This window comes from Corvus brachyrhynchos, unplaced genomic scaffold (assembly GCF_000691975.1).
Source record: "Corvus brachyrhynchos isolate BGI_N302 unplaced genomic scaffold, ASM69197v1 scaffold100, whole genome shotgun sequence".
In the NCBI taxonomy this organism is placed as follows: domain Eukaryota; kingdom Metazoa; phylum Chordata; class Aves; order Passeriformes; family Corvidae; genus Corvus; species Corvus brachyrhynchos.
In genome coordinates this window covers 1310944-1333364 of record NW_008236230.1, presented here as the reverse complement: position 1 = coordinate 1333364, position 22421 = coordinate 1310944, and the positions used below count along the sequence as shown (strand labels likewise).

General features: G+C 45.3%; 2 protein-coding genes across 3 annotated transcripts in view; one reads left to right on the top strand and one right to left on the bottom strand.

Moving 5' to 3' along the window:
* Positions 1 to 15504, top strand: part of RREB1 (ras responsive element binding protein 1) — a 77413-nt gene extending 61909 nt beyond the window's left edge. The window contains exons 10-11 of one of the 2 annotated variants that reach the window (XM_008643446.2): positions 8892 to 9635; positions 11759 to 15504. In XM_008643446.2, coding sequence (XP_008641668.1) covers positions 8892 to 9635; positions 11759 to 12264 — 1250 coding nt within the window. In that variant the 3' untranslated portion in view covers positions 12265 to 15504. The remainder of the gene's footprint in view (positions 1 to 8891; positions 9636 to 11758) is intronic. The other variant, XM_017746919.1, reaches the window with a different exon arrangement.
* SSR1 (signal sequence receptor subunit 1) overlaps positions 15383 to 22421 on the bottom strand; it is a 27204-nt gene continuing 20165 nt past the window's right edge. Inside the window, exons 10-11 of the mRNA XM_017746908.1 lie at positions 16521 to 16580; positions 15383 to 16196 (exon numbers count right to left, since the gene is read on the bottom strand). Coding sequence (XP_017602397.1) covers positions 16172 to 16196; positions 16521 to 16580 — 85 coding nt within the window. The 3' untranslated portion in view covers positions 15383 to 16171. The remainder of the gene's footprint in view (positions 16197 to 16520; positions 16581 to 22421) is intronic.

The following is a 22421-nucleotide window of genomic DNA, read 5'->3' as shown; positions in this document are numbered from 1 at the left end:
AAAGCATAAAAAAAAGCAGTACCATGATGCATCTAAAAAGTTGTGTTGACACTGGAAGAAAATTAAGAGAAAGAAGCAGCTCCTGAGATGTCTGTGAGATGTGGGGAATCCCTGGTACGGGTTGAGATGTTAACTAGAACAGAACCAACTTTAAGAAGATGAAAGTGAGAGAGATACCCACAGTGTTGTATCAAAGAGGCTGCTGGCTGTGGCAGAGGGTGGGTGGTGTGTATGTGTGTTTTCAGAGGTTTTGGGTGTGAGGTAGAAGGTGTGACAGGAGCTGATCTCCTTTTACAAGTAACTATCCTCTCAATCTCTTTCTTCATCACAAACATGTCTTTCAGGATAGCTTTCCTCATTGCACTGCATGATCCTGGCTTTTCTTTCAACTTTTCTTGTGTTCCGTCCCTTCCCTGTTCTAGTCATTTAAATGAATTACAGACATGAAAAGCTTTCTCCTAAGGGAAGATGATTTATTGCTTATTCAGCATATGGGCCTTGATTCCACTGAAGTCAGTGGAGAGATGCCCTGTGGCTTTGATGGGAATTGTGTCCAATTCACATAGGTGATAGGCATTACCAGAGAGAGCCTGCTGTTGAGGAGCTTGCTGTCAGGATATTGTGGTTGGTCACCAAGCAGTAACAGAGGAAAAGGAAGAAAACCAAGGAAGTTTCTTATTACACACAAAGACGGTATTCATACATTTTATCCTGTGTCAGGCCAGAAGCCCTTGCCCTGTCAAAAACGTGGTGTCATTTCTACCAAATCTAGCAGAATTTGCACAAACCTGGAGTTGCCAGTGAGGAAAAGTGTGCTTATCCCTCTGCCTAAGGAAGAGGATGTTGGATCTCACAGTGGCACACACAGTTTTTCACAGCTGTTCAGAGCACCAAGGCCAAGTTGTATTTGGTTGGGCTGAACGCTGCAGACAAGCAAAGCATAAGGCTGTGAGAAGTGCCCTCCCACGTTGGAGCAGTGGTACTCCTGTCTCCAGTGGTAGCAGTAGGATGTGCTCTTTAGTGTGAGCATGTGGACGCAGCCACTTCCTCTGGCCTGTTGCTCTTAAAGTTCTGTCAGCATCCACAAGTGCTTCATTAGGGTTGTGGGTTTGAGGGCACATCCCTGCCCGCTCGCTCTACAACCTGTTTCTGGAGCTGCTGTCTGCAGGTCCTTCCAGTTGTTCTCTGAACCTGCTGATGCAGTCTGGTTTTAATTTGACTGCTGCTGCAGGCCAGGGCAGTGATCCTGGGGAGACATCAGCGATGGCTTTGGGTCCTCCTGCCTGAATGTACGTGCCAGTACTATACTCAGCATCACATAGGCACGGTTTAGATTGTTTTACCGTGCGTTAATCTGCATTGAGGCCCACCTGCCATCATACTGCCCCCTCTGTCTTGACAATAGCAAAAGAGATTGGCTGTCAGATCGTGCAAGGCTTTGTTGTAGGCAAGTGAGTGGCATTTTGCCAGAAAGGAGGAGCTGACACAAAACCAAGGGTGAGCACAGTCACTCAGGGTTTACTGTGCTGACCAAATGGGATGGGTGCAAGAAGGAAGCTCAGCAGATGGTGGTACATGTCCCTTGCCTGAAAACTGCTTGCACAAGGGAGCTGTTGCTGTTAAGTTATTCACACCTCCAGTACAGACAGCGTCACTTTGTGTCACTTTGAGTTGGTTCCATGGGAGGTTTGTTGAAGTAACAAACCTAAAAGCAGCAAGAAGTTGGCTCTGTGCATCAGGGTGGTTAAAATTACAAATGAGTTATTACTCTCAACCTCAGGGTAGCTGCTGATCAGATTGCACAGAGTGTGCACAGGATTTTCCTCTTACATCTCCCTGCACCAGTTTGTTTGGGAAAGTCTGCTGTCTTGCCAGCCTCTCTCATCCTTTCTGCTTCTTTTAATACAGCAGGTTGCCTTGCAGTGATTCAGATGTGGTAGAACAGGTCTCAGTACTAGTCTGGCATTGCAATCTGCCATGCTGGGGACCTGTTACAACATGGTTTGATCTTGCCTATCATGAGGAGACTAAGTTGCCTCGTTACCACGTTAGCAGTCTGTAACTTCAGAGGGCTGTAGCTCGGTATCCTCGGTGTCACGTGAGCCCATCCTGCCTATGCAGACAACAGATGGCTACAGCGTGAGAGAGGAAGACTCGTGTTATGACATGATCCCCTCTGAGAGCAAAAGTCTGCAGAAGGGGCTCTGCAAGTGCTCACTTCTGACCATTTACACAGCAGAATAAAACTGAAATGTCCTACTTGAGTCAATTGAAGACTTTTTTGTAGTCAGAGGGGTCCTAGAACAGCTCACCTCAGGTGGGGTGAGGAGGCAAACATCTGTAAAGTCACTCAGACAAGCGCTGGTGCAGCACGTAGGGTGGGTAGGACTTGGGTGCAAGGTAGATGTTGTTCTCAGCAGCTGGCGCCGGGCTGATCAGAGTGGTTCGACCTGCCCCTGGCAGACAGGGCCTTGGGCCATGGTTGGATAACACAAAGCACTTATTGGCAGTACTGGCTCGACCTGTTCCCAACTGTTCATCCCTGCAGCTGTAGCTGACCCAGCTGCCCAAAAAAATTAAAAGGGCAAGGGGAGGGACTGGCAGTCATGAGATCAGTTCCCGGATCTGGCTGGCGGTACAACCCTAAAGGAGCGCATTGGTGCAGCTGAGGTGTGGAGCTGGCAGCATCTTCTGGGAGGCAGTGGGATAGATGCTGTTGAAATTGGATTTGCTGTCAGTGCTTCGTGCCTTCAAATAGCAGCTTTAGGCAGGAAGGAGGGAGCCCAGATCCGAGAGTGCACACAGTTACAGTTACCATGTGCACTTTATAGCCCAGCTTAGCGTTCATAACTGGCTTCACCAAGCAGTGGTTAATCACGGTTCAGAATCATTCAGCAGCTTTGGACTTGTGGTCTCCCTCCACTATCCAAGAAAAAGGGATTTCCAAATCCATGGAAGTAAATTAAGGATTTGAAACTGTGGCTAAGTTTAAAATGGGGTGGGTTTTTTGGGTGCTGGCTTTAAAAGGTGGATAAAGCAGCATGCTTGGGCTCACATGCAGAGTCCTTTTGAGGGCCATCCTTGGAACTGAGTACTCATCTGGATTTCACTGGATGCCAGAAGAAAAGGGAATGAAGGGAGATGCTTGGATGGTGTTTGGTCAGCCATAAATGAAGCAAAGCTTTAGGATGAGGTGTAAGACAGGAAGTGCAGTTCAATAAAGTGTCACTGGGAACAAGTTTACAGAGGGTTTCTTTTGGTCTTGTTTTAAACCAAAACAAAAACAGGATGGTGGTTTTGAATAGGCTTCAGAGATGAGGAGGCTGTGTAAGTGATGGGGCTTGCTCATATCCTTGCTGCATGGAGAGGAAGGGAATGGTCTAAAGTGCCTGAAGCAAACTGAGCGCATTTCACCCAGCTCACAGCAGTCAGACCGAGGGAGAGCTGTCCCGGCAGAGGCGTATGAGGAAAATGTGGAGCAGCTTAATGAATTGCCCGCTTTCATCATGTTAAAGCAGCCCTGCCTTTGTCTCCTTAGGGCTGTCTGAATGCTCCCTTCTAGCAACAAAATACAGTTGACAGAGATGTGGGATAGGAATGGGGTAAGGGATTATCTCTTACATAATAAAGAACTCACTAAGGAAAGATCCCTTTCATAAAGAGATTTGCCCCTGATGTGAGAGGGTTGAACACAACTGTTCTGTGCTACCTAGGAAAATATTTACAAAGTGAGTATATTCAACAGTGAATTTTCTGATTAGCATTTAGCAGAATTCATCTTTGCTCTAGATATCTGCCACACTGTGATCCCTCCAGAAGTCATGTGAGCCCTGGGTATAGTGGGGGACTTTTTCCAAACTTGTTATATCTCTGTGTACCTCTGAACTACATTTGTGGGTATTTCTTGGAGGACAAAGGGCTTGAAATTGTGTTTTCAGTGTCAGGCAAAGTTTAACAGCTGCTCTAGAGCCACAGCTCAGGGTAAAGCAAGAGTTACTTGCTGTTGGGGGATGGCCTGAGTGCTAGAGCTGTTGTATGAAGATACTGAAGAGATGTTGTATAGCCTGCTGGTTGTATTGTCAGCTCTACATCACACTGCATTTCTGTTGTGCTTCACCATGAGCTCAAAGTGTGGGTTTTCCCCCCCACTCTCTTCAATGCAGGTTCCCCCATGGTAGGTGCAGTCAGATCTAGTCCTGAAAACTTTTCTTCGTGACTTTAGCTGCTCTGTTGAAGATACTGGGGAATCATACTGTGTGTTAAAGACAAAAAGTGTTTTTTTCCCAGCATTGTTTTTTTCTTTTTCCCCAGATACATTCAGTTCCATTTACTGTAAATAGTCCTTTTCTAGCTTGAATATTTTCATTTCACAAGGCATGGAGATACAGCCAATGCTCTCTCAACTGTGGGCTGATTAAATATTTAACTTGAGTGTTAGCAGTTGATGTAATGAAGGTGGCTGAATTTTAGTATTTAGAATATTTACAATAAAAATGGACGAAGATAACACCCAAAATTTTTAAGTTGACTCTGCAGGTTTAAAAGATGTTCTCCAGTTCGTGGATGGAAGTAGAAGGAGCACTGTGTGTGGGTCCAAAAAATCCCAAATTTACTACAACTGCTGCCACCTAGCGGTGGCTGCCTTGACTGTAAAATATAAAACAAGGAAAATAGAAAATCATCAGCTCATCTGACTGATAATGCCAACTGCTTGTACGACACCATTTCCAGTGCTCTCTTTGCTCCAGTTTCGAGGATTATATATGTGATGGGTTTTCTAACACTTCTCTTGGGATGTGAGGAGTCTTTGTCAATAAACACTTGCTTTACCAACAAAATGTTTTTCATTGCATCCTGTTTTGTCTAATAACTTCATAACATCTCAAGCTCTACTCTGTATTTCACCATAGTTCCAGGAAAAAGAAAACCACTGGAAAAAAAGAATTAAGCCAGCAAGCTCCCCACCTGGATCAGTATCTGCTCTTTTATCTGAAATTTTTCACATTTGGTGTCCCTTTTTGTAATTTGGTTTGCACGTGTAGGAAAGCAGTTCCCTCATCTTTCTTGACCCCAATAAAAGACGAAGTGGATTCTTCTGACAGGGCTGACCAAAGACTGCCACTTGATTTGTAGATAGGTTTCAGCAAAACAGTCTTTTCTTTCCACAGTTCGAAGGAAAAATGATTTCAGCTACATCTGTATAGTGGTTTCTTTCATGCAAACAGAAAAGTTTTTGGATTCTCAGATGGAGTCCTTGAGGTTTAGCTTATGAATACATCTCATGAGAAGTTCTTTTTTTCCCAGGAGCTGATGAGGCAGCAGCTGAGTTACCAGTGGTTGTTTTGTGTTGCCTTCTTCCCAGTGTTCTTACCTCCCTGCTCTTCTCCTCTTTCTCCTTTATTCTGCACATCTTTTTTGACTCTGGTGTCAGAATTGAGATCTTGAAATAGCCTCATCTTCTCTTCATTTTGGGGGAGTGACACAAACTCTGGTTGAACATGACAGGGTAACATATTCTGCTCCCATGGTTGCTGAAGAAGTGGCAGTGGGTGGGAGCCTTTACAAGTGGGTTTCTCCACTCTTGTCCTCTTGATTCACCAAGTGTAAATTCTGTGGGATAACAAATGGACTGGAAAGCATTTTACAGCCTTAGCAAGTGAAAGATGGGAAAGGGGCAAAAGAAACAGCAGGCCTTTCCCATGCATCCTGTTTCTTTCACTGCCTGGAATCAAGTGACTGCTCTGCAACATAAATCAGCCAAATTCTGGAGATGGGAATTACCCATCTGAGAGGAGCTCAGTCTCGTTGGAGGGATGTTTGCCCAGATTTGAAGGCTCATTCAAAATCCTCCTCCTTGTTTAAGATACAAGCCTGCTGGAGCTGTGTGGCCAGCAGGGTTTCTGTTGCTGCAATGGCCATGTAAGCAGGAAGAAAACAGTAGTGCAGGCCAGGCCTAACCTCTGCTGGCGTGCATGAAGCAGCTGCCCAGTGCAAGACTACCCTTGCAGCCATTCCTTGCACTGCAGAAGAAGTCCCTCATGACTATTTTGTTTACCACACACCTTCTCAGCTCCCCTACTGCTATTTCAGTTCATCAGAAGCAGAACTGGGCTGATTCTCACCCATCCCCAAATAACCAGGATTTGGACAAAGCAGCTCACTTTTTCACTAGCTGCAGAACCAAGTGCACAGCTTAGGGATAACCACAGAGCAGCTCAGCTAGTCAGGAACTGCTGTTTTATGTGCAGTACATGCATGAAGTTTCCTGAGGGGCCTGTGAAACTCCCTTCTCAACCAGGAAGAGGGCAGGTCTGGTTTGTGCAGGTGAGGAGGAAGAGCACTCCCCCAAGCACATACACGTGTCAGCATGTCACTGGCCACGTCACTATGTGAGTTTTGAATGTGTTCCTTCAGGGGGGCCAGGCCCAGAAAAGCTTCAGAAGAGAAGGCCTGTGTACATTCGTGTTCCCAGGGTCTGGAGTGGGCTTTGCACTTTGTGAAGGCACACTTTTTAAACTTAAGAGTTTGTTTTTCTTGATGTCGACCTCATCTGTTTGCCTGTGCCAATATATCACTTAGCCGTGGACCACCTATCCCTTGAAGTGTTGTCTCTTGTGCACAGGAAAATGTAGTTGCAGGCCAGGCATGCAGGAACAGAATAACAGCTGGGAAGAGGCCCAGGACACAGAGGAGAGGAAAGAAGGAGATAGAGTTCAAGTAAAATTCACTGAAGAATGAGTATACTCTAAGAAAAATAATCTATTTTTGAAAATACTAGAAGCAGAAGAAGAAGAAAAAGTTAAGGAAAAATGGGAAAATCATGCATGATGTTGAATGTCAAAGTTGGGACTTCTGTTTTGAGAGTTTTAAGACATACTGGTTTTGGCTTGCTCTTACCTTGAGTGCCACTTACGGATATTCTCCTCACTCACTTTGCTTCTGATGTTTCACATTGAAAAACCAGGAAAAAAACTCCCTCTGTATCCACTGTTTTCTGTTTGGTCAATAAAGAGTTACAGAACATCTCTCTGGGTACTATTAAGAATAGCTTTCTCCCATCTTGGTTTCCTCATGCTCTTCACTCATCTCCATCCTAACAGAGCTCATGTGGTTTCCTGCCCCTCTCCCTAATGAGCCCCCTCTGCGCTGTGCTGGCAGCCTTTCTTTGGCCAAACACACATCCTGTCAGGGGAGCATTTCCTGACCTCACAGGGGATGAGACAGGGCAGCCTACATCTGCTTTCAGAGATCCCCATCCTCACATTCTGTAGCCTTACACACAGATCAGGGCTTGCTCGTGTGTTTTAACAGGCAGATAATTAGATGAGCAGTGAACTTTGTGTAATCCACTGTCTATGTAAACAGATCTGTTTTGATTAAAAGGTGAGATTATTTTTTATGATAGGTCACTTCTCTGTTTGACTCCCCCAAGAAAAAGCATATTAAGAATTGCACACTATTAAGTGATGGTTCACTATCACCAGAAACACTGCTACACTTTGACATTTGTTTAATGGCCATTTATTACCACCAGTGAGAGGAGATGGGGTCAGTGTAAGTCATGTTGCAAGAGTACATTCAAACTAGTAAGTGCCTGAGAACCATCTTCTTATCTTCTGTTTTTACTCCTTGCTTAGGAAAAAACGCCTGCAATAGGAAATCTAGGCAGTTCGGAGACAAGCACATGTTGTACTGTGTCAGAGAACTTGCACTGCTCTCCTAGAGTTTCTAAATCCCTGTAGTTACTCAGCAGCTATTGGGCTTGCCAGATGAGTGTTGAAATGCAGGGTAGGTTGTGGGCTCCCTGTGCTGCCTGCTGTCAGTAAGAAGGAGGTGGGGTAGAGGACTTAAAGGCAAGTTTCAGCTTTCAGAAAGCACAGCCTGTGAAGTTCATGTCCTGGAACAATTTGTGGGAAGTGGCACTGGGGATGCAGTTACATGCATGCATCAGCGGCAGCTTTGGCCTCCAGAGCCAGTCCAGCTTATTTCCTATTTAAAACACAATATTTGTGTAGAGCTTGGAAGGGGTACAGCTCCAGCCTTCTGTTCTCCTTAAGCACCTTATCTGTTTTAGTTTTTTGGATATATGTTACATCTTCAGCAACATTAATGCTGCAGACAGGTAAGTAAGCAGAGGACACCATTAAGTACCACAGCTTAGGTCATTTTTGCCTTCGTGTGGGGTAACTGTGAAACAGCAAAGCCTGTTACTGCCTCTTGGCTTTCTGTTTTGATTCCAAGTGGCATTTCAGAGACTCAGGTGTGGATGAACATCCACATCTTCCACTTCTATGGTGTATACCCAGCTTTTTACGCCAACTTCTGTATTTATGTCTGCACTAACCATTCACATTTAATTGTACCAGTTGGTTGCATGAGGCCTTTACATTTCCTTTGAAAAGCATTTCCTGCTACACAAAAGTTCATTTGGTAAATATGTGGGGTGTATATTATTTCAATCTATGTTCATATGTTTCATACACTTAGTATATACACATACACTGACATAGTTTATTAGTAATACATCCATGTGTCTCTGGAATGGTCTATTTGTGATAGTGACCTCAGCTCTTCTTTGGTGTCTCAGCATGTTGTGTTCTCTAGCTAAATGTGATTATATTAAAAATTATTTCAAGAAGCTGCTGAGATTGTGAGTCTCCTTTGGAAAAGAAAGCATTTTGTGAAAGATTTTGTATCATCTTGTTAATTGGGTTCTGTGGTGTTTTGATATCTCTTTTCAGCTGTAAGTTACTAGCCTAGGTCACAGGCAAGAGAAACAGATGTTGGGATGCTTGATCAGAAGCATCCTGGGTCTGTGTGCAGGCTCGCTGCTGGTAGTTGGGAATTATCAGAGAGCATCCCACTGAAAGTTTCTCTGTGCTTCCTTGCAGAGAGCCAGGCTGATGCAGAGACACTAGCTGCAGGAAACCAAGTCTTGAACCTGACCTACGGAGAGAAGGAGCAGTCAGAGGAAATGACAGAGCTACCAGAGAGTGAGCGCGGCCCCAAGGAGGAGCAGAAGGCTGACTCCCTTCTGTCAGAAGAGGATGCTGAAGAAAAAGTGGATGGATATGAAGAGGGCCCTGAGGAAGATTCTGTAAGTAACAAAAGTCTTGACCTCAATTTTGCCAGCAAATTAATGGACTTCAAGCTGGCAGAGAGTGACCAGAGCGCAGGCAGCAGTTCTCAGACTGAAAGGAAACATGCCTGTGACATTTGTGGCAAAACCTTCAAGTTTGCTGGCACTCTTAGCCGTCACAAAAAGGCCCACATTCGTGAGGACAGAAAGGATGAAAGGAGCAGTGAGGATGAAAGCAAAAGCATTCAGGATGATGCAGGAGCTCCCTCGATGCAGGACTCTGGTCTTGAGCAGGAAGAGTCTCCGTTGGACTTGAAGGTAGTGGAGTCTCCTGTGGACTTTGAGGCAACAGGAAAGGAGAATGAAGAGAGCGAAAGCGTCTCTGAGGGGGAAGGCACAGAGAGAAAGTCCACTGAGAAGAGCAGTGATGACAAACCAAAGACTGATGGGGCTAAGAGTACTGCAAAAGCAGACAAAAGAAAGAAAGTCTGTACTGTGTGCAACAAGCGTTTCTGGTCTCTGCAAGATCTGACGCGACATATGCGGTCTCATACAGGTAAGAGGAGGCTTGAGGGCAGAGCAGACCATGAGGTGTCCCACCAGACTGAGGTGTGTGCTCTGGAGGTGCACCATTGCTGCTGGCACTTGAGGTTGGAGACACTGCTTTTAGTCCTAAAGGTATCTGCAAGGTGTCTTCTCTGCCCCAGTCCCCCATGCTGCACACAAAGCCTATGGAGGGAGCAGGAGTTGCAACTACTGCCTTATTTTCAGCTCCCAAACTGTTTTTCCCCATGATTGCTTGCAGAGTTCAGAAGCAAGGGCAAGTGTGGAGATCCTTGGGCAGCTTCAGACTCCCTTCTTACTGTGCGTGTGGCTTTACCTCTTCCCAATATTTTGACCAGCAGTGGAGAAACCTGTTAGCGTATGATGAGGCTTCACCTCCAAGTGAACATTTAAAGAGAGAGAGAGAGAGAGAAAGAGTCTGGTTTTGTCTGATGATCTGAGCCTAATATGGGTAACGTGCTGGTGATATGTGGGACCTGCTGCTTGGGTGGAAGGCAGAGATACAGTGGGCACTTGGGCAGGGAAGGTGGAACACAGGTAGTGAAACACTTGCCCAGTGACTTGACTGGGCAGTGGGATTGCTTTGTGTGATAGGCAGATGGCAGCAGTGCCTTGCAAATGAGATGAAGCCGTGAACCAGCTCAAAGGTGAATTAATCCTTCATCCTTACTAATTATATATTTCACCTGCCTGCAAGCTGCTCTGATGTGGGAAAACCTGTGCATTTTGACATTTTGTGTCTTTTGAAGGTGCTCTCTACTGAAGACAAGATCTTTGCCATTAACCAAATATTTGTGCTGTAATTGACAGAAATGTTTAGCAAACTAATGTAAGAATAATGCCTGAACTAGACTTCAACCCTTCTAAATCATAAATACTCACCTATTGAGTGCAAAACTGACCTGTTTTCTTCTGGCTCTAGTTCCACAAGTGAAACAGGGGACGGGTCTCATTCATGTGCCTATTTTCATACAAGTGCAGAAGCTTTGGGAAAATGCTGATACCTAAAGTACTGAGCTTTACCGCCAGTGTGTGCCCATGGATGTACCCATACTCTCTGTTTTAATTGTTTTCATTGCATGCTGGGTTATGTGGGCTTTGTCAGTATGTTTTTTTCCTGTTTGTTTCTCTTTCTTACTTGACACTGAAGGATGTTTTAACATAGAATAGGTGTGGAATAGGAACCTGGCACAGTACTTTCTTCAAATTTAATTAATGTAACTAATGACCTACCCCCACTGTCAGATCAATGTATTTTCAGCTAAGAATTTTGTACAAATGCTGTGGGTTGACTTCTCCTTGTGTCCTTCCCACTTGTTCAACTATATTGGGAAATTCTTGCACATTGCTTATACTTCAGTATTAATGTGTGAGGTTTTTAAAAGATACCTGTAAGGTTTTGGGATTTATTTACTCAGAAGAGGAACATTTGGGACACACTGAATGAGACACACGTCTCATTCTGATGCTCATTGGCACAAGATGGTGTCTCGATGGAATTGCAGCACTGAAGAATCTTTAAGAGGCACAGTTGGAAAGGGAGGACAGGTTGGGTGTGGGACCTTTGGTTCTTCAGGGCAGACAGGACCTTGGGGCACTGTGCGTGGTTAGTATTTTGGGAGAATTTTGTCTGTGGGGCCGTGGTCACTGTTTTCCAGTGAGTTCTGCTTAGGAAACAGACATCTCTCTCCACATGTGTCTGGGGCTGACGTGCAGCAGGGAGCCCACATGGTAGGCTGGTTTCATAAAGGCTTTTGAGTTCCAGAGATCCACTGTAAACTTTTTCCAGAAAAGTTGCTGACTAAATTAGACAGGATGCTAGTGAGCACCTGGTGCTTAAGGTCTTCCTCCCTGCTTAGTGCAGGGCTTTGCCAAGCTTGTAGCTATCTCAAGACACTTAGGTTTGATACTCCATTTGTGCCATAGGCATTTACCTGTATTCCTGCTTGCACTCCATCAGCTAGTGTGCTAGTACAGAGGCAAAAAATCTGCATAAATGTGATATTTGATGTAGGTGCTGAATTTCCAAAGCGCAAAGTGTTCTACACTGCTTGAAACAAGAGGGAGGCACTTGTGTGACCTCACAGCTGACTCTCTGTTGTAATTCTCTTCCAGGTGAGAGACCTTACAAGTGTCAAACCTGCGAACGGACCTTCACTCTGAAGCACAGCCTGGTCCGTCACCAGCGCATCCACCAGAAAGTCAAAAATGCCCGAAACCACAGTAAGGAGAGCGACAAGGAGGAGACGCAGTCGAGGTGCGGAGAAGACAGTGAGAATGAGTCCAGCCACAGCGGCGCCAACCCCATCTCTGAAAGCGAGTGCGACTCCGCGGGGGGCATCGGTAGCAACTCGTCCCTCGTGGGGAGCCGGAACGAGCCCCTGGCCGGCACGGTCATGGACTCGCCCTGTGGAGAGGAGAGGAGCAGCGCCTGCCTCGCCGAGCCCACCAAGAGCGCGCAGAAACAGATGGCAGAAGACCAGGAACCACGGGGCGGCTCCGAGCATGAGAGGCCCTCAGGTTTCATCCAAGACTTGCTGGAGATGCACAACGCGCCGTCTCCCATGAATCACATCCTGGCCTCTGCAGACAGTGCACCTCAGCTCTTGGGGGTGGAATGACTTGCTAGGAGGTTGGACCTGTCTCAGCAGGCAAACTGAAGCTAGCAGAGCAAGGTTTCTGGAGTCTGGTTTTGGAAGAGCGACCTTAACAGCTACGGGGAGAGTATGGCAGACTGGACATGGTGCCATATGCCTTTCAGTATAAAAATGCAAGAGACTACAGTATATACTGATTTGAGTGCCTTACTACTTTATTAGATCTTTTGCTATTATAGATTTTTTCAAAAATGATTTTAATATTTTAAAGAATTATTTGGAGAGGACCCTTTTTCATTTAAGCATTAATGTTACCTTTTGTATTGGTGTGCGTGAGCTTGTTCTTGTATATCTGTGATAGTCGCTGTGTTTGTTCTCTGAGCTGGAAATGGGGCAGTGGGGTGGGAGGCCCTTGGATACCATAGCCAATAACTGGAAGAAAAATGATGTGAATTTCATATGAACTAGTCAGAGGAGATGCAGAGGAGACATTGATTTATTGGTTTTTTTTCTCAGTAGATGTTCTTGCATTTGCCACATAGTGGAGCATTAAGCCTGTTCCAGGCCTGAACAACGTGGCAGTTGAAGGTGTTCAAAGTGGTTCAAGCCAAAAGCAGGAAACACAAATGAATTTCAACCTCATGCTTGTTTCCACTTTTCAGCATTAGAAGTGGTCTTCTAAATCCTAGGGGTTTTTTCTGGCCGTCACGGACTGAGCGTGTATACAGAGAAGAGTTACATAGCAACGTAACCTATGGAAATTATGCACCCGCTGTTACATATGTTTGATTTGCTTCAGTATATTATTATTATTATTATTTTATTATTATTTTATAAATCCATCAGTTCACTTGTCTCTGCAGTCAGCAGAAGCCAATGGGCAATATTTGCCCACGGAGATGCGTAGCACAGCTTGGATCCCGTCTCGGAGTGTTCTTGACTCATCGCTTTCACCAGCTCCTCCTCCTGTTGTTGCAGCTCTTCTACTGTACTTTACATGAACCCCTTCCTCCGACCGGAGCGTCCCGTGGAGGCCAGCGAGGTATCGTCCCCCGTGCGGGGGCACATCTCCCTCCTGGCGGGTGTGTGTGGGTGTGGGTGCGAGTGTGCGACAGCGGGGCCGCGCGGGGCCCCGGGTGCGTGAGAGAGGCACCGCGAGTGCCGCAGTGACCTCGCTGCCGTCACGTTGGCGACAGCCCGCGTCACTCACAGAGCAAAGTTATTCCGTCTTCCAGTCGAAAGCAAGAGAGAAATGCGAGCCTTGCCCTCGTCTTGCTTCTGTCGTGTTCTAGAGCAAGAAAATACTACTGGTAATGAAACTACAGATATACGACATGTTAAAAGTAAATAAAATAAATTTAAAAAAAAAAAAGAAGAAAGAAATTCTTCCTGAGATTTTGGGGTTGATGCTTGAAGACTTGAGGTGTGTGTCTAAATTTCATATCAGTAATTTAACCCCTTTAATGCTGGCAGCTGGAATTTCTCCCTTTGGCTCCTGTTGCCGGCAACAGGTGACACTCCAGCCACCAATATTGAAGGGGTTAAGCGAAATGTATCCTACTGTAGCTGCGCATTTTTAGGAGTGCCCAGCATTTTTGTTGTCCTTGTTGTTGTTGTCGTTATTGTTGTTTGTTAATTGTCCTTCAGTCATGACCTCTGGGACAGACAGAGCCATAATAGCATTGCCGGAGCCTCACTGTGCTATTCCACCACTGCAGCCCCCAGCCCAGCCCGCACTGTGACCCTCCCTCCTTCCCACCGCAGAATCGCTTTTCCTGCTCTCACCAGACATGGAGGAAGTGGGCCTCGGACCCAGTCTATATTATATAATATATATATCTATATATAGCTATATATTAAAAATTCTTGGAAAAATTTCTGGAGACTGAAATCTCACTGTCCAGAATTCAAAGGAAGAGAAGCGTTCTTGAGTAATATTCTTGCAAATAGAATAAGAAAAAATGGTTGAGGTATATGTGATTTCTATTTTTCTGTGTTTTGGGTTTTTTTTTTTTGAATTTTAAATAGGGATGTTTGAACCAGTTCAGAAACGAAGCTAATGCCAGATATAGATAAATCAATCACAACCAATGATTCATTTGAAACTCTACCCAGGTGCATTCTACTTAATTAAAACCAGTTCACGCATCCCTTAAATTGTTATTACTATTATAATTATAATAATAATTATTATTATTATTTGGGGTATTTTTTGGTTTTTGTAATTTTTTGTTTGTTTATTTTTGGCATTGTTGTTTTGTTGTTTTTGGTTTTTATTTTTTGCAACTCTCCACACTAAACTGCGCAATACTGTGGGGGAGAAGCCATTACTAAACTATATGCTGCAGAACAATGTAGCAAGTAATTAATTCCCAGCAGCCTGCCGGGACATCTGCTAGCAATAATCACTATTGATTTAAAGCTTTATTTAGCCTTTATCTATATCCTAGTAGAGTATAAGGTCTTGCCACATTTTATTGACATTTTTATTAGTTGAGTTTGACTGAGAACTGTTGCTGTTGTTGGGGTTTTTTTTGTTTCCCCTCCTCCCCCAATATTAAACTGTGAAATTTATAATGTGTTTAAACTATGGGTGAATCTTAGGCTTTAGTTTGCATGTTCAGCTAATTTGTCTCTATACGATTTTCGTTTGAATCTTTTTATTTTTTTTTCCTCTCTCAGGGCTTTTACAAAAAACAAACAAAAAAAAAACAAAAACAAAACAAAAAGAAAACAAAAAAAAATCTTCTAAAATTCTTTTGCCTGAGTTGCAATGGACTTAACATGGAGATAATTCAATCACTACATTAAGCACTTGACTGTGAAAGCGCAAAAAAAAAATAAAGGAAAAAAAAGAAAAAAAAAAAAGAGAGAACCTTGTTTGAGGCTGTTGTGAAATAACTTTAGGGGGCTATGTGACAGTCTGATTCCATTTTCAGAATGATTCATCTTCTCTCTCCTCTCTGTGTGTCTCCTTTCTCTCTCTTCTCTCTCCACGAAGGAAGTTTAATCCTAGTGATTTCATCCCATGCAGGAAACAGTAATAAATGTGTAGAATTCATATTTTTCTAAAGGGAACTTAAACTGCTGCTACGAATTGTGTACAAGACTGGTTTATGCCACATGAACAGAGAATCACACATTGTTTTGGTACTTTTATTCCTCTTTTTTTTCAGTTGTACAGTACTTCCAAATTCAAAATAAAAAGTAAAACTTGTTCTGTATCAAACCATCTAAGCAATAAAATGTTATATTTAAAAATTACAGGTTATGAAATGGACGTGGCTCTTCTTGTGGGTTTGTGGTGACTTGTTCTCAGCCTTAGCTCTGCTGAAGGACGACGTGCAAGCTGGAGCTTATCTTTGCCAATGGATCACTTTTTCTCTTCCTTCAGCTGATCTGAGTTTGAGCTGGAGATGATTGCAGCGCTCTGAAAATTCGTGTTCATTTTGACCACCATTTTCTGGTAGCCAGGCCCCTTGGAGACGCTGCTTTTCTCCCGGTGCAGGTTCTCAACACAGCAACCGAAGGCTGCAGAAAAGCGCTGATTTTCCTGCACAGGCAGGGTCAGGATTCTCTTTCCTTTTTAAATTAATTGTAGCCCCATGGTCACATAGGTGAGCATCCTCCCAGCATGCAGTGTAGCAGTCAATTTTTTAAAAAAATTAAGTAGGTTTCTGCTACCATAGTTTTCTTCTTGCATAAATGTTTATGGCCGCAGACTCTTCAGGATGTATTCAAAGCCACGTGCATGTGTCAAAAAAAGAGACAAATCCTTTGTTGTAGCTTGTCAGAGCTGCCTTAGCTGCATTTTGTATGCCTTCCTATAAATAAAATGCATTTCACAGGACAGTGAGCCAGAGAATCATCTGAGTTGTATCCAGCTCTGGAGGCCAGGGAATTGCAGTGAAGCTGAAGCATCCACATCTTGCTAAGTCCTGCTGCGATGGTGCTTTCTGGCAGGGAAGTGAACCAGGTTCAGAATGAGAGACAGACTCAGGAGGGGGAACTGCTGCCGCTTTACTCCCTCAAGCCTCCTGCACCTTCCCAATAGAGGTCAAAATTCCTCACAGCACTTACTCTGGTGAGGACCTTGGTCCCTCACCCCCAGAGAGGGACAGGTTAAAACAGAAGCTGTCAGGCAGCCAGTTCTGCCCCAGACTGAGGGTATCTGGTGAAATGGGGCTCTGAAGGCTCTCTGGGTGGGCTCATGGGCTGGAAACATCATTTCTGAGGGAGGAATCCTGGAGAAAATAATTTTCCCTCTCCCACCCACTGACCTGAATCGCCTCTCCTCTCGTGAGACTGATGGGAAGTTCTCGTCCAAGTGGCCTGGGGACCTGTCAGGAGGTGTAAAATCAAATGGGATGAGTTTATGTGGCTAGGAAGTGATGGTGACTAATTACTTACGAAATGGATGACTTAGAAAGCACTTAGTTCTTTGCCATGGAAGGGTATAATTGCTTTGCCCAGCCCTTTTCTCCTCCTACCTCAATTTGACTGACTATTGCCGAGTTGGGAATTTCCCTGCTCTCCCTGCCTTGGATAGGGTAACACCCTGCAGGCCAGCTGAACTTCACTCCTTGCTGGCATTTCCTTCTCCCTCTTCCTGTCTCCACTCCTCCCTGCACTAACACCCATGGCAGCAATAGCTAGAGCTGCCCAGAAACATCAGGTTAACAGAGAGGTGGGGAGGTGGTGGTGGTGTCTCCGTGTGTCTCCTCCAACTTGCTGCTTCCTCGCCTCATTCCCTAAAGCTTTTTTTCCCATCTTGGCAGGGCTGAAGCTGAGGTTAATTCCTGACACGAACACATGAGAGATCCACAGCAGTGTTTCAGGTGTGGAGGCCACATGCTCGCCCAGAGCATAAAGGTTTGGGGAAGACCCAAGTCCTCTGCCACCACAGGGATGCCTTGGCAGCAAGGAGCACCAGGAAGGTGTTTTTTTCCCAAGTGTGGAACATGAAGCTGTGGGAATGGGCAGCAGATAGCAGGACTGGGTGAAAACTGGCTTCCCCAAAGCAAACTGTGGAGCCTGGTTGGAGCATCTTTTGCATGTTTGCTAAAATGCAAACAAGTAAAGAGAAAGAAAGAAAGGTATTTGTTTTTCATCATGCATCTGTCTCAAATTAGCCAGCATTTGCAGGATAGGAGGGCTGTACACCTACACCGAGATCTTCAGAAAGTGAGTGCAATGAGAAATGATTTGCTGTTGACACTTAACAGAACAGTTTTGGTTTGTTCTGTGGAAAAAAAGCCTTTCTCAAACAAACTTGGTCACAATTCAACCAGCAAAGGCAGCAAGGGGCAAAAGTTTACTTGAAAGCTTTCTTTCTTCACAAGTCTCCAGTTTGGGGAATCATACATGCCATTTTCTTTCAGCACTTCTGTAATTATAATGGGATTGAAAATGTCACTTTTGGAAACCCTGAAGTCTAGGATTATCTGCAAAAGGGAGACTCAAGACCCCAGCACAGAATAACCAGCACTTTCTGTATGTCAAAGAGGCACCATTTTTCATCACCCATTCTGAAAATGCAAAAATTGAAAAGATTGGAGAAATGCATTAGATTGTTCAATTGGAACATCTCTTAACTGCTGGACTGTGGAAAAAGGGGCCACACCAGCACTTCCCAGAACCTGAGTACTGGAGTAGCCAACATCAGGGAGGGAAGTGACTAAAACCTGTACAACGCACCAGCATCTTCATGTGTTGTGAGTCAGCTGAGCCCTCCAGCTGCGGAGCTGCGTTAAAGAACTTCCCCCTTTCATCCCCTACCTTGGCAGTAATTACTGTGCAGGGGAGAGGCTGCACCAACACTGCAACAGCCAAAGGGGCAGTGAGGGAGATGCTGGGATTTGGGCTCCAATCTGTTTGGGAATAAGGGAATTGACTTAGATTTTAAAAATCTCCTTCATGTCAGGGAGGAGCTGAATGTTTCATAAAAAATGGTCTGAGGTTGGGAAGGGGGAAGAGCATGTGTGAGAAAAGGTCTAACCTCTTAGTGGGATGGCATGATGTGCATACATATCTGCATCCCAGGTTGTGTGGTGTCTGAGCTGGGGACATGCTGGGTCACCTGGCTGTGTGTGCTCTGCAGGCTGGAAGCACCATTTCACTACAGTGATCCTTGGACTTTGAGTCCTGGGTGTGCTCTGGAGTTCCTGGGCTTGGCCACCAGCCCCACACTGGAGCTGCCCTCCTTGCTCCAGGTCCTCACATGCACACTCAGGGAACAGGGGAAACAAACATCCAGGAGCATTCTGTGGGCCCTGTCTGGAAACTGGTGACTGCTGGTACCTGCAGATTTGTGGCGGATCAGAGCATTTCCCTAGTCTTGGGCAATTAGTGCCATGCTGGATCACAGGGTTAGAAAAAATGGAAACAACCCTAAAATGAGGGTCAGCACAGCCAGGGCTCCTGAGCCAACAGCTCTGCTGAGGGTATGTACAGTCGCAGTGTGTTCCCCTGGTTTTGAAGTAAGAACATTAACAGGAACAGTGGTTTGTTCATGAAGCCTCTGCCAGAACCTAAAGCGCCTCCTGCACTTTAGGTCTTGCTCTCAGCAAGTTCAGAGCTCTTGACCTCTCTCAACGCCGCCTCCATGCTGTCCTTCCTTGTCCCCTCAGCTGAGGATTGTTTTTGCAATGCAGTTTCAGGGAATGCATTTTTAGGTGATTTAATCCCTTCTCACCAGTCCTGAAGGGATGATTTATGCCAAGTAAGCCCAAGGTTTCTCCCACATGATGAGCTGGTGTCAGATGCAGATGGTGTCTGCCCGTGGCCCTATGAGAAGTTAGGGACTTATTTCTCCAGTGGTGTGCATATATTTCTTGGAACTGTTAGAAGACTGGGGGGAAGGGAAAGGGCAGGGGAAGAATAGCACAGGGAGGAGTGCTCTGGGACAGAATTATTTGGTGTTTTTAGGATTTGTCAGCAGCTGCATCACTACAAAAGGTGCAGAAGCTGCAAGAGCACAGTCCCTGTGATCTGCCAGGCCTCATCAGTGGCTCCACCTGGACAGGGAGGTTTATTTAAAATGGGAGGGGGGAGGGGAGGTGAAGGTTGGGTTGTGGGCAAGAGGAAAAGTGTTTGTGAGCAACATTGAGGTCTGTATTGCAAAACGATGTTTATGAGGCTGTTTTTCCAGGAGTATCTTTTTCAAAAGAAGGAGCCAATTAGTACCTGGGGGGAAAAGGGTGGCGAGACAGAGGGCAGTTGGGCTGCTCAGAGGCAGCAGTGAAGACACAGACTGCTTGGCAGGGCACTGCACAGAATGAGATGCCCAAGACACAGGAGCATCGACCTTGCTGTCGTTGTATGCAAGTGCCACCTCAGGTAAGTGACATGTTACCTGCACACATGTGCCACTGTTAATGGGCTGCCTGACAGATGACAAGTTTGACTGAACTCTCTAGGGAGATGTAAACCTTCAGAGCATTTCCAGGTAAGGCGCTTTGATGCCTTCATTTCAAGATGTGTCTGAAATCACCCTGGAGAAGTGAAACTAAATGGAGTTGAGAAGCATTGTTGAGGCTTTTCAAAAATTCTAGTATTGCCTCCTACTTTAATTTCTCAAGACCCCTCTCAGAATAAAAAAAAAAATTCCCACAAAGACGAAGCAGGAGTTTTTCATATATTAAACAGTAGTAAGTGGGAAGACTTCTCTGACTCACCCAACCTCACTGCGTAATGCAGTAGAAAATGTTGTAGCAATCCTCCAACTAGTAGGAACTGAAAATAGCTTTCTCCTTTGCTGTGCTTGTTTATTTCTCCTGTGCCAGATCTGTCTCTTGTTTGGCAGGGAAAACTGCCAGGAGTGTATGAGGAAACTCTGGACGATGGGTGTTTGGAATACACTGTTGAGAAAGCACTTGAACTTCTCTAGAGCCTTTCAGCAGAGGGCTGTGAAGCAGTTTACGAACATCAGTTAATGGGAGGCTGTAAATAAGAGAAATCTGCCAGAGAAAAGGCTTTTCATCATGAAAGGCCTGATCTGTTTTCACAATCTCAGAGGCAGAGGTTAATGTGGTGAAGGCCAGTGCCGCTGTGGGCTGACTTTCTGTCAGTAATTTTTAGCCTGGAACCACACGTGTAGCACGGCCCTGCTGCTCATAAAAATGTGCCAAGGTTGGGACAGAATGTCAGCCAGAGGGGTCGGTGGCTCTGTGACGGGGCCTGACCCGAGCACCGGGGTACGAGGAACAGCAGAAACAAATGTTCCTGTGAACATGTGCACACAGGACTATCAGTCCCCAGCCCCAGACATGGAGTCATATTTGGGTAACTAAAGCAATTGGTGTGTTAGCCTTCCCTCCCCTCTCCTGTAGTCTGATCCTACAGCCTAGGTTTGTTGTTTTCAATGAGCAGCATCTGACTTCCAATGAATCTGCACCCAAAAGAAGTATTTGTACTTTATTCTGGGGTGATGGCAGTGCTAGTTGTGAGATGCAGGCTTGCTTTGACCACTATTCCTCCCAAGTGTTTGCAATTCAAGCTTTACCACATAGCCTGTGCTTGGGAAGGGGAAAGTGAAGGGAAAAACCTGTCTGTAAACAGAGACTGTAACCTCTGTCATTGCTGTTTTCCTCTAATTCTACCAAAGCACAGCCCTACCTGATGCACGGGGCTCCCGGGCAGCAGCTGGGGAGGGGGCAGCACATGTCCTGCCATGTCCTACTGCATGCACTGCTGCTGCATTGGATCCAGCACTCCTAGATTTGCACGCTTTTCCTGAAAAGTCCCTTTTTGCTGGCAAGCAGGACATTTAACACCATTTAATCTGCTGCCTTCAAGATGCCTGTATGACCAATGCTTTACAGGCTCCAAGGTTACATGCATCAGGCCCATGATACTCCACAGCCAGAGAAAATCAAAGTATCAACCCGCCTATGTACACACTGCAGTCCACAGTCTGCACCACAACACAGCGAGGCTGATTTTTGATCTTGTGTCTACATCACTCTCTGTCAGTATCCTGGAGTTGAAACCACAGAGGCTGCCTAGCACAGCTACCCAAGACCCAGAACTCACTAGGGCTGTAGGTGAGGGAAAGGGAGGGATCTGGAGAAGTGAGCAACCTGCGCACCCCATGGCAACACATTTTGGCACAGGATGCAGAGCCACATGCTGCCTTTAATGCATTTGGTTATTACTTTTGGTGAAGGCACCTCTTTGACAGTTTTTAACTTTTTCTAAACCATAAGAGTCTCTTTAGCAACTGCAAAACACCTGCCTAAAAAAGAAGGTACTTGATTTGAACAATAATTAAAAGTGATAGCAGCTTCTTCACCAGTTCCTTCAGGCAGTGTTTTACTCAGCTGCAGCTAAGGGATGTTTTGCAGTTTGTCAGCAGGTCCTTGGTGGCCTGTACTTATTCCTACTGCAGTGCATCAGTGACATCTGGCTCCATTCAAGTCTATAAATTCAGCAAAATGGGAATGATGGGGTGACGGGTCCTTGGGAATTGCCACTGAAAAGAAAGGAGTAACGAGGAGTGCTGCAAGTCACTAAAGGAGCAGTAAATGACACCCAGCAAGATGCTTTGCATGGGAGCAGGAATTCAGCCTCAGGAACACCTTGAGGGAATGTCTTGCCCTGTATGAGCACGAAGAAAAACTCCTGAGTGATTGTTCTGGCTGCATGACTGCAACTGGTGCCTCGTGCGTCACCCTCAGTGCACCTTTAGCTGGGGTGGTGCTAATGGAATCCTGGGGAGCTGTGATCTGCCAGGCTACTACGATGCTGGAAAGGAGATGGTCCCTGCATAGTGTAGTTTTTAAAATACAAACTAAATCCTGTTTTTTTTTTTCTCTCCTTTTTCTTTCCTGTGCTGCGTAACAGTAAGATGTGTTTCCTGGTTTCCAGCTTGCTTTATAGCAGCAAAAAGTTAGGATTAGTTGGGAAAAATGTCCCATCCAGCTGTGAGAAGTTAACTCCACTCTCTATGAATGAACCACTATTACAAACAACCAAGCCTCAAATACTGGCTCTAAGGAAAATATGACACGCTTCCAAATCAAGTGTTTTAGGGTATTTGGCTTGCTTCTAAATATAACCTGTTATTTCAGTGGCAATGTTTGCCATACTGGGCTCAACAGTCAACAGATGCTATTTAAATTCTAGCTTTTCCTTTCCAATGGAAACCTGCAATAGGGTACTTTTAACTTCCCTCCTGCTGA